Source organism: Alternaria alternata (assembly GCF_001642055.1).
Source record: "Alternaria alternata strain SRC1lrK2f unplaced genomic scaffold CC77scaffold_34, whole genome shotgun sequence".
NCBI lineage: Eukaryota > Fungi > Ascomycota > Dothideomycetes > Pleosporales > Pleosporaceae > Alternaria > Alternaria alternata.
The window spans coordinates 222,833-239,816 of NW_017306223.1; the positions used below are offsets into that span (position 1 = coordinate 222,833).

A 16,984-nucleotide genomic window follows, 5' to 3' on the forward strand; every position below is an offset into this window, starting at 1 on the left:
AAAGAGGGTGTGCGGTTGGCGCGTGCCAGGCTCTCCTCCTCCCCCAGGCCAGGCATCATCCATATGAGGAGCGCCCGTTGCGCGCGGCCGGCAGCTGACGAATGCGGGCGGCCAAGAAGTGAATAGAAGGAAGACGAAGGGGGCTCCAATTAGAGCGGCCAATTGCAGGGCGACGCCTGAGGCGGAGCTTGTGCGGACATGGAGCGAGCAATGGGCTCGTCGCAGTCAGAGTTGAGTCACTGTAGCTGCACAGTTGCTGAGCAATTACTTGTCGCTTCGTCTATGCAAACCCGGCTAGCCCGCACGAGTCGGGGCCGACTCAATGCATCCCCGACATTTGCATTGTCTCGTCATGAGTAGACTATACACGTTTCCTGCTGCCATTGATGAGCTTTGTGACTGGCCTCTTGCCATTGCATCTGTCTGGTACCGAATTGCATACCACTGCCCACCGTTGCCCTACCATTGGGCGCCCAATTCCCAGCCAGCGTGTCACAGCAGCGCCCAATCCCATACCACTCTACACATCGCTTCCGGTCGAACAGTCACCGCTTCCGTCATCTTCCATCTTCGCCTCGTACGCTATGCGCAGTCTGACCGCCGTCAATAATGCAAACATGACTATCCCGCATGCTCCACATCCTAGCTGACCCTGCGCTTGACCTGCCAGAGAAACCCAATTCACTGCAACTGCCTTTCAAGGCGAGTGGCGCACTGATTGGGTCTGTCTCTGCATGGATCTGGCCCCCCTTCTCCGTCAGCGGCGGTTACCGAAGACTTGCTCACCGAGTTCTGTGGAATAGCGGTGCCCGTTCATGGTCTTGTGACATGGCCTCTCTCTCAAGCGGCTGTAGTGCCAACGCCACTGGCGCAGGCGCTGCACAATTGCACCAGCGCCGACTAGAAGGTTCACTCAGGGCACGCCAATGTCTCGCAGCGGGTAGACAGGCGATGTCTGCATCGTTAGCACCAACTGCGGTACGTTCCCGCCCATGTGTTATCGATTGCTCATGTCGCTCCTTTTTGCATGTGAAAGTCCCCGAGCTCAGCAGGACATAATAGCTAGTAGGTCATCTACACCATGACGCCTCAATCATCTGAACACCTCCCACACAACTCCGCACACAGCAGCTCACGGGGCAATCAGTCCACACACCATCTCCCGGTTCGTCCAAGGTCATCCTTTAGAATATTCCAGGGTGTCTTATCGTCGTTATCGTGTCTGTGGGGGAGGGGGTTCAAGCATACCCCTCAACCTCTCTTTGTATTCTCCCCGCCCAGCGCTGTTACCGCCCAAATTGCCATCTGACCTCAGCCGCCTGATACCGTCTTTTGCCTTGACATCCCTCGCTCCATATCGACATTCAAGGAACATCGCTTCCGCCATACCCCTCACTCATCTGTTTAGTTCCGCCGGACAACTGCACGGCCCAGACCGATGCCGAGTAGGTTCCGCGGCCAAAGCAAATACAATGCTAATCGACAACTGACTCGATATACTTTGCCCGTGCGAATGAAAGCGTATCGATGGCGATGCGAAACCACGCCATGATCGAACACCATCACATACGTCTCATCAGTCTAGAAGGTCTGGCCATGTGCGCTTCTGCGCCGTGCGGGTAGATCTGCGCATCCCAGCGCTGCCCTCCCAAATCTGGTCAGCCGACTGCGAACCGATAGGACAATGCGACCAGATGACTTGCTGCCCCATCTTCGCAAGTTCCACACTTACACAGCAGGGCACCAGTCCCTGCATCACTGACCCGCTAGACATGCCATTCCTGTTTGAGTTGTCAACAATGGGGGTGCTGCAGGATCTTGTTTCATGGTGGACATGGTTTTCGCAAAAGCAGTTTGTTGGCGTCCTTTGATTACCACACGTTGTGAGATGATGTCATGCAGGCGCCAGGTTCGCCCCGCATGGGTATTGCATTTGAATACCGCCGAAAATAGACGGCGAGGCGACCTGTCAGCAGAAGCAGGCTGCAGGCACATACGCAGTGCGTGGTAAGACGTGTCGAATTGGCCAACAATCTCAGCGTATACGATATAAGCAAGGGCATTGGAGAGCCGGCTGCTAAAATGACGCAATATACGTGCCCGCTGGCAGATACCAAGACTTGAATACGTACTCGTGAGATCAGAATGTCGATAATGTCATTGTAGGCCTGGACACCGGAAGCTGCCGGATCACGTTACCTGGTCCATCTCACGTGGTTCTGTGGACTGAGCGTCGCGCCTTCCCGTACTCCCGCGCTCCCGTCGCGACTGCTCCATCATGTGTGCCTTGGTCTCTGCGGTGCGGGTAGTCTTTAAAAACCAACATGTCTTGGAGATGGTCTAGGTTTTCTTTTTAATCGACAGGCAAGTCATCGGGATAGCGCAGTCTTTACAGAGAGACTATCTTAACAACCTGCATCACAGTGAAGGAGTGGTGATGTCAATGCAGGACAGCACAATGCGATTGAACAACCAAGTATAACATTTCTATAAAGGTAAGTTTTCGGAACACTGTATGTTTCCAACGGTACCCAGACCCTAAAAAGCGATACCTAATGCTTGCAAGTATATAACGCTTATTTGTAGGATAGAGAATCAAAGTCAATATCCTCTTTGCGACGCCTAAAGCGCACCATATTCCTAGGATCAAGGCACGTCTGGTCCCCAGTCTGGACAAACGGCTCCAAGTTTGATCCCAGTAGAAGCTCCCAGTCGTACTTTGTTAGAATGTGGCAAAGCGCAATCTTTACCTCCAGAGCAGCAAAGAAACGTCCAGGGCATGCGTGAATTCCGTGGCCAAAGGTGAGGTTTTCGGGGCTAGTAGTAACAAGGAGCGCCTTTGTAGAATTACTAGTGTCTTCGCGCATCCGAAGGTATCGATAAATATCGAACTTTTCTGGATTTGGGTAGACCTCTGGATCAAGCATTGCGTGTGCATCCACAGCAAGACGATCGCCCTTGTTGATAGTAAGACCGTTGGAGAGAACAACCTTCTTCTCTGCAATTCTTTTCATGGCGACTAGTTTGCAACAGTCAGTAAACCAGATGCTAAGGTTCCAACAAGATTGAAGGTTGAACATCACTTACGCATCTGTAACGGCTTCATTCGCTGTGTTTCCTTGAGCGCACTATCCATGAGCTTCAAATTAGCGATCGAAGCTTTGGAAAACCCCTCAGCGCCGAGAACTGATACAATCTCCGCCCTCAAGTCATCGATAAGATGCGGCTCGTTTCCAAGACGCATAAGAACCTGACAAAGCAAGTCAGAAGTCGTGTGGATGGCGGCGACTGTAAGAACCATTTGATATGCAGCAGGGTCATATGCAGCTCCCTGGCTCTCTTGCTGAAGCCACTCCAGTGTGTCTTCGAAGACCGGAACTGGCGTACCCATCTTCCTGGCTTCAGCCTTCATCAGCTTCCTCTCCTCCAAAATCGGTTTAAGGATAGCGCGGATGCCATCGAGCTGCCGAATGACTAGCTTGGCATCTTTTGAAATCCATGGGATCATGAAGTGCAAGTACTTAGGCCATGAAAGAAAACTTTTCGTGGATTCGACAGCAGTGACGACGTATTCTTTAGATAATCTGATCCAGTTTTCATCACGGCAAAGTTTGTCTCCAAGGAATATCTTTGATGACAGGCGAGACACAACATTGAGTATGTCGTTGGTGATATTAGTCTCTTTCCACTCTAGCAGATCGTTAGCTGTGTATAGCGTAGGTGATTTTACTCGTACCTGAAGAATCGCCAAAGACGACATTGAGGGCGAAAGAGGTTTCATCAGAGAGTGGCTTCGATGTAAAATCTGCGGCACAGTTAGTGCTGCGCTTTACTTGATATAGTCTCCACGAACTCAATTGTTTAGTGAGTTGTTTCTTGATTACTTTCTGTACAAGATCCCTCTTATCGCCAAGGGTAGCAAAAGGTTCAAAGCCAGTCAGATAGCCGTGGAAATCCTACAGCATGAGTAAGTATAAAACTATCCGCCAAATAGGTCTGTGTACCTTACTTGTGCAAAAGTTGTGCCGAAGTGTAAAGCTTTCTCATTACGGATCATTTGAGCGTACGAAGGCGGGAGGACAAGCATCTCTCCAACATTGGTGATTAGTCTGTAAGGCTGCTTGCCGTATCGCTTTCTGGCATTTTCCACGACCTCGAGCCCGTGTGTTATGAATTCAAGTTGACGAGAAAACGCTGTCTTGAAGCGGTCTGGGGGATTCGCGAGAGGGATTTTCGATTTGTTGGAGGCGATAATGACGAGCGAAATCAGAGCTACAACACCAAGTGATACTGTAGTAATGATTGGCATCGACATCGTGGTCATATCCAAGGATGGCGATTCCAACATAGGAACAAATGAGGGCTTGGGGTTCGTCATATCTGCGAATAGAGGTGTTGATCAAAACGTTGATGAGAGTGCTCCCTAGATAGCAAAAGTCTGGCGCTTCTTATAGTCAAGAACCCGCGGGGATTTGGCTCGGTGATACAAGACGAAATCTTTTGCGTCACCATGCAGTCGACCCTGTAGCGTAAATTGCTAAGTGTAAAACCTTTTGCTATTTTCGAATGTACCCGGAAGATTATGGGTTCCCTAGGCAAGTCTTGACAGGGTATATCAGAAACACAGACGCAGCCAAGGCTCAGTACCACATGCTGTGAATGACAACTACACAGAACAGAATGGCAGTATTCCAGCGAGATATAGTAGTCGATGTCTCAAAAAACCTTTTCCTCAATTCATTACATCAAAAGCAAACATTCAAGTATGCCATTATGCGTTTCCTTATCGTGTACTTAGGTTTGGGTGCAGAGCAGACCCCACAACAGCTGCTCTAGTGTCCACATGTACTTTCAAGGAGTATAATCATATGATTGTCACACATACGTACCTCTAGCGATTCGTCCGGAGCGTTAAAAGTATCCTAGGACCCAAGCAGTCGTACGGTGCGTCCCGCAATGCTAAGTGTCCGAGATCGTCTCTTACGGGGCCTCATATGGTACGAATGAATCATTTTGGCACATAGATTGAGGTTTGTTCAACAGTAGTTACCCTATACAGATCGTCTGATTTGCGTGTCTAGTCTATTCAGGTCTGTGCATTCATCTATAAGATCCCTGGACGATGAATAATCGGACAGGTAATGCACCGAAGCTAACGGCTAACTGCGCAAAGTGGGTCTCTGGCCCCACCCGTCTTTCTCCAAGCTGAAACGGATCCCCAGATTCTTGAGGTGGCTATTTCAACCTCGCCTTCACACCCAGTTGATACTTCACGAATCTTCCGTTGATCTTCACTCAACTACACGAGTCTGGACTTATGACCATTAGTTCTCACTGATTTTCAAAACACTTCGTCTTTTTCATAACACTCTGCATCTTCCCTGAGTTATATTTCCGGCGAGTGTGTGTTCGTATCTTGAACAACACTTTCGACGAGATAGAGGCCTTGAACTGCTCGACACTGCATTCATCACGTACCGCCATACGCTCAATTGTAGCCTTCTCTCGAACACGGTCGACCATATTATTCCAGAGCTGACTGCGTCAGTTCAGATAGAGCGCGCGCAAATGAGTCTCAAGCCAAAATCGCACCCCTCCCAGCCCTTATGACCGCCTTGTTCAGTATGAGGCGCGATTCGGGGTCCCAATCGCCCTGGAATGAACTTGGCGCTACAGTGCCCGTACGCCATGTAAGCCATCCCACCGATGTGGGACAACTAGAAAGATGATACTGTATAGCACTGCGCAAAAGCTATTATCGCGAGAATCTCTAGTATATCACTATATAGAAACTTGTGCAGCTTTTTTACTATCTCAACCTCGCTGGTATCTTGCTTGTACAGCCGCTTTTGGAAACTTTAGGTAGGGGAGACGCAGCCAGAAGACCAGTGTCGACACCACTTGTTGTAACAACAACACAACGACACTTTCTAGGATTTCAACTAGTCTTGTGTAAGGAAGGCTTCCCGCTTACTTTTATCGTATGCATCGTAACTTCTCGGTGCAGTCGCAGCGTCGCGTTGCTGCTTCTTGAGCACTCGTTGCGCAGCCAGCTCTGTGCGCTTTCTTCGCTTCGTGACGCTCCTCAGCGGCTTGTTGTCGAGCCACCTCTAAGTGTAACGAGGGACGCCCTGGAGCTGAGACGCACTAGGCTAGAATAGGAGAAAACGACAGCTACGCTAGTTGTAGATCTTCAACGGATGCCGCTCTACATAACGTTAGGTAAACATGTTATGTTAGTAAAGCACCCTGCTAAGAAAGGATGCTGCTTTACATCACGTTAAGCAACATGTTGTTTTCAGTAAAGCCCCCTGATGAGAACGGCATGCGTATCGAAACCACTCATGCTCTAGCAGCCACTGGCGCGACCCTCTTCCTTACGGCCCGAAACACAGCTGAGCCTCAGTCCGTCCTCGACACTAACATTACCCTTTGTCTCCATCCAAGCATTACGGCTCTGCTGCAACACCTTCAGTATCTCCCCTACATTGCTCACACGAATAGAGATCGACTTTACCAATAGATGACCAGCTGGATCCAACAGCCCAGGCCAAAAATACCTATCAGCCCTAACAACTGCGCGGCACAGTCGCCTAAGCCGATTGTCGATCTGGACAAGGAGCGGCGGATACATCTTGAGTTCGCGATCGTGCAAGTCACCTTCCTCAAAATCATAGCGGTAGTAACTTTGGATCTATCCCTCTCCGAGACCATACTGTTTATTCCGCAGATCCAAGAGCAAACTTAACAAGACTGCATTATGCAACTGTTCGATAGATTTTCGACGGCTACTCAGAAGCCGTATTCTTCAAGTTGGTAACAGTAGCAAACATCAAACTCTTGATCCCACCCAACCCTCTCTCATTCAACCACTGCAACACAAAGACCTTGTACCCATTTGCACCCTCCCAGTCCACGCCCACACCACCCTCCTTCTTAAGCAATGCCAGGCTCTTCTCACCAACAGGTCCAGTGTGATACTTGTTGATCATTTCCTCGCCCACCTTGCCAATTTCCCGCCTCTCCATCGCACGCCACGCCGCAGCAGAGAGCGACGTCAAGCACGGATTGAATGACAAGGTAAACGCACCTGCAATAGCATAGTTTCGGTCCACAGTTTTTAGGTAGTTGTCGAGTGTGGAGCGAAGTCCGTCATGGCAGTACAAGCCCTTTGACTTGTCTTTTTGCGCAACAAGGCCGCGAGATACCCATACGAGGTTGTACAAGTCGCGCAGACACTGGTTGAACGTATCGGTAACTTCTGGTGAGTAATATACCTTGACTGGCTTGGGATGCGCGTCAAAGGCTGACTTGTACGTGCCGATGATGCCGCATATGCGGGAAAGAGTCGTCGCGGACGTGTCTTGGGCGAGCAGGTAGACAAGATGCATAGGCGGTAAATGGATCGGGATGACGTGTGGGTTCGAGGAGGCGCTGAGGTGTTCGTAGAAGGAGAGGATGGATGATGTGAGGTCGATGCCAGAACCTGGTGGGACGGATAGAAGAGCCGAGGTGAACAAGTCCCTCACATGCTCCATCATGTCTTCCAATACTTCCTGGCCCGCTTCTCGTATGTCTTCGGAACCCGTGGAAGTCATGTTGATCTGATTTACCAGTAGGGCTGTGTAGAAGTCGACTAGCGTCGCGTATGCTGAGATTCCCTGGGTTGCTAGGGCAGATTCAATATGCTTGAAATAGGATCTATAGTCCGCATTGAAGTCATAAACCTGGAGGTAGGAGACAAGTCCCAACACAGTAGCACGGTCTTGCTGTCCGTTCCATACCGGCAGATATTTGAGGAGAAAGGCTCGTGCTGGACGATGTAGTTTCTTCGTGAATCGAGCGTACCTCAGTAGCCCATCGAGGATCTCAGATAGGTGTTGAGCGTTCCCAGTGCCTTGTCGGTATTCCTCGAATTGTTCTTCTAGACATGCTGCGAGCCACGTTCTCAGTCGAGCGGTGTTGATCGGCGATGGCTTGAGGGCGATGTATTTCTGTAATAATGGGTCCGTGAGGACCGCTACCAGCTGACCCGGTGGCTCTATCCTGTCGAGCTTTTCGACAAAGTCGTCCACACCATCAATACCCTCGAGGGTTACCGAGTTCTGTCATACAACGTCAATGCTTTCATGGTGAAAAGAGCACGTTTTCACGTACCTCTGTCGCATGATAGGTATGCACGTCTGGAATCACCGATTCTTTGCTACCTTTGAGTCTCCTTCGCAGCACCTTGAACCCGTGCTGCCTATCCGCGTTTGAGTCATCTTCCGCCACGCTGGCCTCTTGGATTGCGAGGATTCTGGCTTGCCATTCGGAATCCGGTCGCTATCAAGTTAGCCCGCGTTCAGCAGTGTGACGGTGCATTGCGGGGGAATGGTGTGGAGGATCCAAGGTAACATCTATGGTGACACGAGGGACGGGTACTCACCGGAGCGAACGACTTTCGGCTCGTGGATGTGCTACCGAGAATGATATCTGGATAGTAATCCTTATAAACACGGAGAAGACCTTGGAGCGCTGGTTCATTACCGAGGCCGCGAGATAGCTCGAGCCTGTAGTAGCGTTAGTCGTCGCTGTCGAAATTCTCTTCCTGCTAGTAGTGTCATGCGTACAGTTGCTGTATCCGGAATGGCTTTACGTGCTTTCTGCGAGTGATGAGGGAGAGTAGATGGCACACGGAAGTCCTTCTAAATTAGCACGGATTGGTGTAGTATCTGCTTGGAGCGGCACACCTTATGCTGATCATATCGAGCATGCCAAACAGCACGCCGTACAAGCGAGACAGCACTGTCGGGCTTTCGATAATCTCGTGGATGATAATGAGCCACTTTACAAGGCTGTCTTGTGTACCTGGTGACGGTTTGCCCTTGCCCTGACCAAGAGCACCAATGATGGTGATGACAACATCGCTTGGGACCTTTTGAGATGGATACAGGTTCTTGATCAAGGTCGTGATGGTTGTTTGGTCTAGTGATGTCTTCACCGACGCGAGCTGAACAATGTCTCGGAGAGCATCCTGGTCAAGACCATTCTCTGAGGCGTAACGGCAGATGACATCGACTATACTAGATACCTTGATTGTACGTTGCTTTGCTGTCGTTCTAGATGCTGCAGGCCTGTGTAAGCACTGTTCCTGAATGGAATCCATAGCCGCATACCGACACTTACCTTGATGCAGTAGGTTTAGCGTCTCATGCAGCGTCGGCTGCTCTTCTGCAGAGTCCATCAGTAGCGGGCCTGGAGCGAAGTCGATGTGAAGTTACAGGTGACGGATAGCATTACATTGTCAGTGCAACATGCATATGCTAAGACAGTGGTCAGCCTGTTGTATGCGCCGTTGGTGATTACGTGGGCGCGTTGTCGCGATGGTTGTTGACACCCTGATCGCGCCTTCCCACTTCCGATCAAGCGAGCAAGCCCCACTAACGACCGCCGCGCATCTCACCCGTCTTCCACCCACATTTCTTCCATCAGCATTGACTCAAACCTCCAGCTGGTGTATTGCAGACCTGGTGTTCATCGCTAGTATTCTAGTCTGGGCACACAACAGCGCGGAAGCCGGTCTAGCTATCCGCAGCTCGTTCACGCTACTTGTGCTTGATTCAATTAATCGTGCAGATATCACCCGCATGTCCGAGCCATCACTGGAGCATGCATCGCAGTTGTCGCCCGCTGTCACATCAGAACCGACCTGTTGTGTTACACAAGAAGCATTAGGTGTAATGAAAGCGGCCCGCGCGGCTCCTACTGGTCAAAAAAGGATGGTCGCCTTGCAGGTCAACGATCAACCTAAGCACGCCTTCTGCAACCTTGACACGAATCGTACTGCCCCCTCATGCTACACTTCCCTTGACCTGTGGTCTATACGCAACGGATGTTGAACTATGTTGTCGACCTGGTTGTTGGCGCTCGCTCCATGTCGAGCGGGACGGCTTCCCTTGGATCTTTGTCATTCTCCATCAGGCCGGCCGATTGGCCTTTAGGATCGCCCTTCAACCTCTTCAGGTCAGTAAACTCACAAGATTACTGTTGCTGGATCCTGGATCGACGTTCAGATGTGGCGTCTTCTATTCTCGGTACACACGATTCCGCTACTACCCGACGCAACCGTCGCCATGCAATCATACGCCCGTTGTGCTCCTCACTGATATACACCAACACGCCTCGGCAACGCTTCTGTCGTTCCGTTCAAGGCTACGAACTCGATAACGTAATCCAATCAGCAAGATTCGCACCTATTATGGTTGGGGATGCACTGCTCTATCTACACGCGGAGACAGCATGGCCGAGGTCTTGTACTACATTCTTCATCTTCTTTCTGGTACCACCCCATTATTGCTGCCAATAGTGCTGATATCTAACATCAGAAGCTTGTCCTTAGTTAGACAGGGTGTTCGCATCGTCAGGCACAATCAGCAAGGTTGCAATCCACTCGGCGATCGATGACCACACAACATTGCTACTTCATCAGAGGGCTTCTGAGATGGCTACATGCAACCTTGGATAGCTGCTTTGTTTTACGCCTGGGTTTTACATCCTGAGCGTTCTACTTCGCTATCGAGTATAGCACCCAACGCATGTTGGCTGCTCGCTTCGGACTGGTACGTCAACGGGTATAGCGTCATTGCGGTGCTTTTTCCCACTCGGGACAATACTTGATTCACCATGAGAGCTAAAGGCTGAGTAGACAAAAGTTCAGGGCTAAGCTGTCGTAGAGCATGCTTGCATAACTCACCGTCTTCTGTCTCGCCCGGGCCACCTACAACTCTCAGTATCGTCTTCTTGTCTTCAACCAGCCTGGAGACAGTCGAACAGTCATTGGCGAAAACCAGAACACACCGCTCAAAATGGCCTCATCCACCTCTTGCGCATCGAAGACAACACAAATCTCATCTACCAACGCCGCCAGGATCGTACGCTGTCCCACGGAAACTATCGAGCGGCTGCGACACCTGAATGAAGCAGAAATCATCACGCTCTTCACCCCATTTGTACCTCATCCCCCATCGACAACACTGGCGAAGGACGTAGATCCTTTCGAGCCTCTGGGCCGAGCCCTGCCACGACAAGTACGACACGTTCCATACCGCTTCGACTACGGCATGACAGAAATGCATGTCGACTTTCTGTCAGCCAGCGGAGCGGTAGTAATTGTCATCTGCGCCACTACCAACGTGATCAACCACCATGGACAGGCCTTTGAACGGCAACTAAAATTCGCACTAGACACGTCGAAGAAGATAGTACACAACAATACTATAGCCAATATTCCGACTATCTTGCTTCTCGTTGATGATGACGCTACTGCCCAAGGATATGTCAATGCGGTGGATAGCTTTCCCGCTGTCGTTGCGGTCAGCGATTATACTACTGTGGCGCTCATGAATGCGGTACGCGTTCTGTTTGGCAACTGAACGGTATCACTGCCCTGGCACTATACCAATCCACAGCCAACATTTATACTGCGACAACCGTGCATACGTCCGCGTCTGATTGAAAGAACACGATCTGAGAGGGACAATCCTTTTATCTGGCGGGTGTTTACCTTCAGCTTCGCAAGATACCATGACTACTGGGTGGAACATACATTGACATTCTTTCATCTTCTCGGCGCTGGTCCTTGATCACTTTATATCATATTCGCGTTGCAAACGGCGTGGTGTACTGTTTCCCTGTCGGATCTCATTTCACTTATAGATATCACTTCTCAACGCAACGAGGATTTTGATGGTGGACTTCTGTCTTACTCCAATCGCGTACGTACCAGCTTACGTCCAATCCAGCATCAACTGCAGACATCGCTACACCTGCAGACTTATGAGACACCCTTACTACTATTCAGTCTCAACACAGCTTCACACCACTCCAAAGAACCTTGGGCCTGGAGGCCAGAAACATGACTCACAGGCATCGTCCAACCTCACTGTTCAAACGCTAGCCGCCCATGTACCATGCGAATCATGCAGTCAGAGCGTGACATGATTGTGATGTGTGCTCCCAGGTGCGCAATGCGTCGTGCGTCATGCATATCACAGTGCATACCGCATCGCCCACGTGAGACGGTCATTGCATACACGCCTCGATACTTTCAACAACGTACTCATATTGTTAATGCGCATGCCTCCGTATAGGCCTGTCAGAATGACGAGACATGGCTGCGACACATGGGGGGTTACGAAGAATGAGAAGCAACCTTGTGATGTAGTTATTAACATTACTATACTTCTAGTACGTCTATAATTCATGCCCTGGCTCGTCCGACGGAAAAGCAGATATAACGCCTCTTTGCGCCCCGTCACTATGCACATATGCTCAACGTTCGAGAATCGATGTCTCAAGCCCATATCTCTGCCCTACCATCCCCCTGTTGACATTCCATCCTTACAACTCCATCATGCCCCTCCCATTCCCCATGGCACCCGCGCCCAACGGCGCATTCGGCATCCCGACATCTTTCGGTGTGGAATTGGCAAGCGCGTCGCGGTTGCCAGAAAGATAGTAAGACATGCGGTTCGCGATAATAGTCAGGTGTTCGGGGAGGTACAGCGACGCGGCGATTATGAGAAGGGAGAGGAGGAGAAAGAGTACCGAGTCTGTCGAAATTGTTAGTTTTTCAAATCTGCAAGCATGTACTAGAGGCAGAGTATGTGTGTGTGTGTGTGTGTGTGCAGAGGCAGTGTGGCGTTCACAGAGAGAGAGAGAGAGAGAGAGAGAGGATAGGGGCGGTGAATCTCCGCATTCGAGAAAACAAGACAAGATGCGGTTTTGCATGCGACGACAAGTCAATGGGGCCAACGTACTGAAGATGAACTTCTCGGTCGAAGTCAACATGTATAGTGAGAATGTGACTTCGTATTGGTACCTCTTGCGCTGGAACCAGCGGAGGAGGGCGGATGGGTAAAGCATTGCGGCGAGGAGGAGCGTGAATGCGCTGGCTAAGAGGAAAGCGGCCAAGAGGACTGTAGTATCAAGCATAGACTTGCGAATCCGTAGAGGAATGCTTTGTGTGCGCAAAAAAAAAAAGCTTGTATGAGGGTATCGCAGCTGTAGAGTCGTGTAATGATGATTTGGGCGTGCGCGCGGTGTAGATGATGCCGGGGAGATGAGGAGTTCAGGGACCGGTGGATTCGGAGCAGGGATTGCAATTGATCGCATTGCTCCAGACGAGAGCCTTATGACGCGCGAATCGATAACCAGCGAAACACTACTCGAAGTTTCCAACAACCCACTTTGTACCAACGGACAATCTCAATGCTAATTCCATCGCGAATGGCGCAGCACCCAAATCGTCTGCAACCCTAGTTTAACCAAACTCCACGATGCGCCTCCTCTCCATCACGTCCCTCGCCCGCCTCACCACCGCCACACCTCTCCCCAGCACCACCATTCCCATCCAATGCGCCTACCTCTCCACCACCACCATTCTCCTCAACGGCGGCAAATCCCTACCCCCACGCACCCCCCTCCTCGACACCGACCTCATTGAAAACTTCCTCAAAGGCTCAGGCCCCGGCGGCCAAAAGATCAACAAGACCTCTTCTGCTGTGCAACTCAAACACATACCCACTGGCATCGTAGTCAAATACCAGGACACACGGTCCAGAGAGGTCAACAGGAAGATGGCGAGGAGGATACTGCAGGATCGGATTGAGGAGATGGAGTTGGGCGAGGGTGCGCGAACGAGGGTCAAGGCGAGGGAGAAGAGTAAGAAGAAGGCTAGTAGTGCTAAGAAGGCGAGGAGGAAGTATAGGAAGCTTGCAGAGGGGAAAGAGGGAGAGGAGGGAGAAGAGGAAGGCGTGGAGGGTGTGGGTGTGGGTGTGGGTGGTAGCGAAGTGGGGGCAGAATTGCGGGGAGAGGAAGAGCTGGTCGAAGGTGAGGAGAGGAGTAAGACGGCGGGTGGGTGACCATGTGTTCTGTTCACGATTTGTTATACAAACCACGAAGAGCACAGCATCGTGCCAAGAGTCCAGGTCGCGACGAGTGTATCAGTGTGGAAGAGGATATATACCCTTCGCAGGCTATGCGCGGGGAGACGCGGAGCCGTGGTAGAGATATCACTGCTCGGCTGGGCATGCAAGTTGCAGACCTTGAGGTGGTCAAACCTCGAGGCCCAGTAGCCAAAGTGACAGGCGGCTATGTGTGGATACGACACCCATCTGGAATGGTTATTGAATGCCGTGTCAATAGCATCCACTCGCACGTACATTGCACATGTCAGATATAGGATACAACACAAACTCAGTCACAGAACTATTGTATGAAACCAATTCTGAGCGCCACATTAGTTCATGCGTTTGATACCTGCTTCCAGTACTTCAGCCACTACACTCGAATCACAAAATGTCTAGTAACCCACTGTTCTTCAATCTGTCGAAACAAGAGGTATCATTATAGTTACTACAGTAAAGTAGTTGTAAATCATCCGACATGTACAAGAGGAGCTCTTCCAACTACTGTCCAAAACAAAACGCCCATAAACACCATTGACAAGCCCAACTAACCAATCTTTACGCACCAATAGCCTGCGGGTTCCAGAACACTTGTGCCGGATCAACCTTTTGCTTCAACGCGGCCAACCTGCTGTACACCGCATCGCCATAGTACAATTTATGCGCAGTCGCGGCATCGTAACTCGGGTCTACATAGTTCAAGTACGCGCCAAAGCTCGTCTGCGGCTGCGCATTGATAATAGCACTGTTGATGCCGTTGATGAAGTTCATCGACGCGCCTCCATAACCGTAGTTCTGTAGCACCCACAGACTATCACGGTCGACGTAAGCCGCGAACTCAGTGTTTTTGCTGTTAATCGCTGATCCGGGACCGCCGTATAGGTTGATGATGATGTAGTATTCTGTTGAGCCGGCTGTCTTGAGGTAATCGTACAGAGCGTTGAGGGCGTTTGATGTCAGCCCGCTAGATTCAGGGACCGTGACTGACTTGGCGAAGAAGTCTTCGTGCTCGTCGTAGCCGGTGAGGGGTTCTTTGATACTGGTTTTGCCAGACACTTTGACCATGTAGTCGTACCAGCCCATGGACTCGACGGTTGCTTCGGCGGTAGGCAGGGTGCGGAGCAGCTCAGGTCTGACCTTGGTGTTGAATTCCGAGACCGATCCGAAGAAGGCGCCGGACAAGCTGTAGGAGCCGTAGTTGTCGAGGTAGATGCCGAAGGAGACGCGGTTGTCGACGACGGAAGCATTCTTCGCGACGTCCTGGATGTGCAAGAAGGTGTTGGTCCAGACGCTCTTAGAGTCATGGATTCCAGTGAAGGCAAACTGGAAGTATGTGATGCTGGCGGGCGCGGCGCGTGTCTGGAGGTAGAACTTTGTCACGACGCCAAAGGATTCTGCTGCGCCCTTGATAGCCCAGAAAATGTCGGGGGATTGTGTTGACGAGGCTTTGATGAGGGTTCCGTTGGCGAGAACGATGTCGGCTCCAATGACCTGGTCCATGGCCAATCCCCAATTGCGCGATGTATGGCCGTAACCTCCGTGTGTGTAGTGGCCTCCAATGCCAACACCGGGGCAGGTACCCTGGGCTACAGCAGCATTGCCTTGGGTGTAGATACCGTCACCGAGGTTGCCGAGACGGACTCCTCCGCCAACTGTAGCAACGCCGGAGCTCTTGTCAAGCTCGATAGTCTGGAAAGACTGGAGGTTGATCTGCATAGCACCATCCTTGCCACCAGAGCTAAAGCTTGCATAAGAGTGTCCACCTGACTTGGCCTGGATCTTGAGACCGGCTTGGGCACCGCATACAACTGCATCCTGAACGTGCTGGTTGGTGGTTGGAAGGACAATGACAGCCGGCTTGAAAGGAACGCGCAAATTGTAAGGCTCTGAAAGCTCAGAGTACTCAGCATCTGAGGTCATCTTGTAAGGGACATTCTTTCCGTTCAAGCATTGGAGAGCAGACCCAGATGCTGTTGACGATGGGATTGTTGAGGAAGTCTTGCTAGCACTGCTTTTGATGGTGCTGGATCCTGAGCCGGTGTTGCTGCCGCAGTTTCCAAAGCCGGACTGGCAACCGCTTCCACACTGTCAGAGTCAGTATACGTCCAGTCAGGATGTGCGTTTCAAATACTCACGTATGCAGATGTCGAACCACACCATCCGTTCGCACTGCAGCAGTTGCCTTCAGCGAAACCCAGACATGTGTAGCCATTGGCGCCACCACATGTTGCATCTGGTGATACCTTCTTGGTGGGTGCGGAGGAAGGAGCTGGAGCAACCTTTGTCGAAGAGGGCTTGACTGTTACTGAAGTTGCTTTTGATGTAGTACTGCCAGTACATGTGCCAAATGCTGAGTTACAGCTGGCACCGCAGTGGTCGACCGAACTTCCGCACCATCCGTACTGCGAACAGCAGTTTCCGAACGAAGAACCCTTGCAAGTGAAGCCTTTTGTTCCTCCGCAGCTTCCGTCAGTCGACACAGCTCTCTTGTTGAGCGGTGCAGCTGGTGAGGCGGAGGCCAGGCCGATGGACAGCAAACCTGCTGTGAGGGAAACGAGAAACTTCATGGTGAGTGTATAGAGTGAGATGTCACTTCCGTCTCAAGTTGACCAGGGGAGGTGGTCGTAGATAGGCAACGACCGGACGTAATAGCGCCTGCTGACTGAACGGCAGGAACGATCAAAGACTTGCTAAGGTAGGTAGATAAATATCGTACACAGGGAAGATTATCTTCTTAAGACCACGACCAATACGAGACATTTGCCTCCCTGGCTGCACCCATCACTCCCGTACCTGCATCAGCCGCACGTCCTACACATAAATACTCCCTCGATCCACTCAACACGAACGAAAACTCATCTGCCCTAGATCCACCCGGGATTCGGGGCAGGACACCCTGTGTCGATCCTCTGCTGGTGTGCCACTCTGGTCCTAACACGAGCTTACCATGCAAAAGACTGGTAACCCTTGCGCTCGCGACGAAAAGCAAATCTCCATCTCCTGCTAACGTGCCGACGATCAATTCTCGTGCGAGC

The 16,984-nt window shown here is 51.1% G+C and overlaps 7 protein-coding genes across 7 annotated transcripts; 3 read left to right on the plus strand and 4 right to left on the minus strand.

Annotated features, from left to right (window-relative positions):
• The first annotated feature begins 379 nt into the window (after positions 1 to 379).
• CC77DRAFT_1026046 (hypothetical protein) lies at positions 380 to 689 on the plus strand. The gene has a single exon (XM_018526182.1). The coding sequence runs from the start codon at positions 387 to 389 to the stop codon at positions 648 to 650; it is 264 nt and encodes an 87-aa protein (XP_018379630.1). The 5' UTR covers positions 380 to 386; the 3' UTR covers positions 651 to 689.
• Positions 690 to 2,576: 1,887 nt separating this feature from the next.
• On the minus strand, positions 2,577 to 4,348 carry CC77DRAFT_949414 (cytochrome P450 monooxygenase-like protein; the record flags this gene model as incomplete). Its single annotated transcript, XM_018535257.1, has 5 exons — positions 2,577 to 3,019; positions 3,088 to 3,690; positions 3,737 to 3,805; positions 3,854 to 3,956; positions 4,010 to 4,348. The coding sequence occupies 5 exons, from the start codon at positions 4,346 to 4,348 to the stop codon at positions 2,577 to 2,579; spliced, it is 1,557 nt and encodes a 518-aa protein (XP_018379631.1).
• A 2,223-nt stretch (positions 4,349 to 6,571) lies between these two features.
• On the minus strand, positions 6,572 to 9,357 carry CC77DRAFT_1001894 (Mis6-domain-containing protein). Its single transcript, XM_018523166.1, has 6 exons — positions 9,169 to 9,357; positions 8,733 to 9,108; positions 8,613 to 8,684; positions 8,429 to 8,552; positions 8,158 to 8,325; positions 6,572 to 8,105 (listed from the first exon to the last, which is right to left on the minus strand). The coding sequence occupies exons 1-6, from the start codon at positions 9,224 to 9,226 to the stop codon at positions 6,789 to 6,791; spliced, it is 2,115 nt and encodes a 704-aa protein (XP_018379632.1). The 5' UTR covers positions 9,227 to 9,357; the 3' UTR covers positions 6,572 to 6,788.
• Positions 9,358 to 10,495: 1,138 nt separating this feature from the next.
• On the plus strand, positions 10,496 to 11,571 carry CC77DRAFT_576210 (hypothetical protein). The gene is made up of 2 exons (XM_018532306.1): positions 10,496 to 10,601; positions 10,716 to 11,571. Exon 2 carries the CDS (start codon positions 10,848 to 10,850, stop codon positions 11,412 to 11,414), a length of 567 nt encoding a protein of 188 aa, XP_018379633.1. The 5' UTR covers positions 10,496 to 10,601; positions 10,716 to 10,847; the 3' UTR covers positions 11,415 to 11,571.
• A 621-nt stretch (positions 11,572 to 12,192) lies between these two features.
• On the minus strand, positions 12,193 to 13,114 carry CC77DRAFT_1026051 (hypothetical protein). Its single transcript, XM_018526183.1, has 2 exons — positions 12,801 to 13,114; positions 12,193 to 12,593 (listed from the first exon to the last, which is right to left on the minus strand). The coding sequence occupies exons 1-2, from the start codon at positions 12,973 to 12,975 to the stop codon at positions 12,382 to 12,384; spliced, it is 387 nt and encodes a 128-aa protein (XP_018379634.1). The 5' UTR covers positions 12,976 to 13,114; the 3' UTR covers positions 12,193 to 12,381.
• A 53-nt stretch (positions 13,115 to 13,167) lies between these two features.
• CC77DRAFT_1026052 (hypothetical protein) lies at positions 13,168 to 14,293 on the plus strand. The gene has a single exon (XM_018526184.1). The coding sequence runs from the start codon at positions 13,320 to 13,322 to the stop codon at positions 13,902 to 13,904; it is 585 nt and encodes a 194-aa protein (XP_018379635.1). The 5' UTR covers positions 13,168 to 13,319; the 3' UTR covers positions 13,905 to 14,293.
• Positions 14,294 to 14,507: 214 nt separating this feature from the next.
• CC77DRAFT_1067253 (FAD-binding domain-containing protein) lies at positions 14,508 to 16,516 on the minus strand (the record flags this gene model as incomplete). The annotated part of the gene is made up of 2 exons (XM_018528975.1): positions 14,508 to 16,034; positions 16,085 to 16,516. The coding sequence occupies 2 exons, from the start codon at positions 16,514 to 16,516 to the stop codon at positions 14,508 to 14,510; spliced, it is 1,959 nt and encodes a 652-aa protein (XP_018379636.1).
• Positions 16,517 to 16,984: the final 468 nt, after the last annotated feature.

Coding starts and splice junctions, on each gene's coding strand:
- CC77DRAFT_1026046 (XM_018526182.1), top strand. CDS start 387: ATGAGCTTTGTGACTGGCCTCTTGCCATTGCATCTGTCTGGTACCGAA.
- CC77DRAFT_1001894 (XM_018523166.1), bottom strand. CDS start 9,226: ATGGACTCTGCAGAAGAGCAGCCGACGCTGCATGAGACGCTAAACCTA. Junction 8,326..8,428: donor GCCGAAAGTCGTTCGCTCCG/GTGAGTACCCGT, acceptor CTAACTTGATAG/CGACCGGATTCCGAATGGCA. Junction 8,106..8,157: donor ATACCTATCATGCGACAGAG/GTACGTGAAAAC, acceptor GTTGTATGACAG/AACTCGGTAACCCTCGAGGG.
- CC77DRAFT_576210 (XM_018532306.1), top strand. CDS start 10,848: ATGGCCTCATCCACCTCTTGCGCATCGAAGACAACACAAATCTCATCT.
- CC77DRAFT_1026051 (XM_018526183.1), bottom strand. CDS start 12,975: ATGCTTGATACTACAGTCCTCTTGGCCGCTTTCCTCTTAGCCAGCGCA. Junction 12,594..12,800: donor GACCGAGAAGTTCATCTTCA/GTACGTTGGCCC, acceptor CAATTTCGACAG/ACTCGGTACTCTTTCTCCTC.
- CC77DRAFT_1026052 (XM_018526184.1), top strand. CDS start 13,320: ATGCGCCTCCTCTCCATCACGTCCCTCGCCCGCCTCACCACCGCCACA.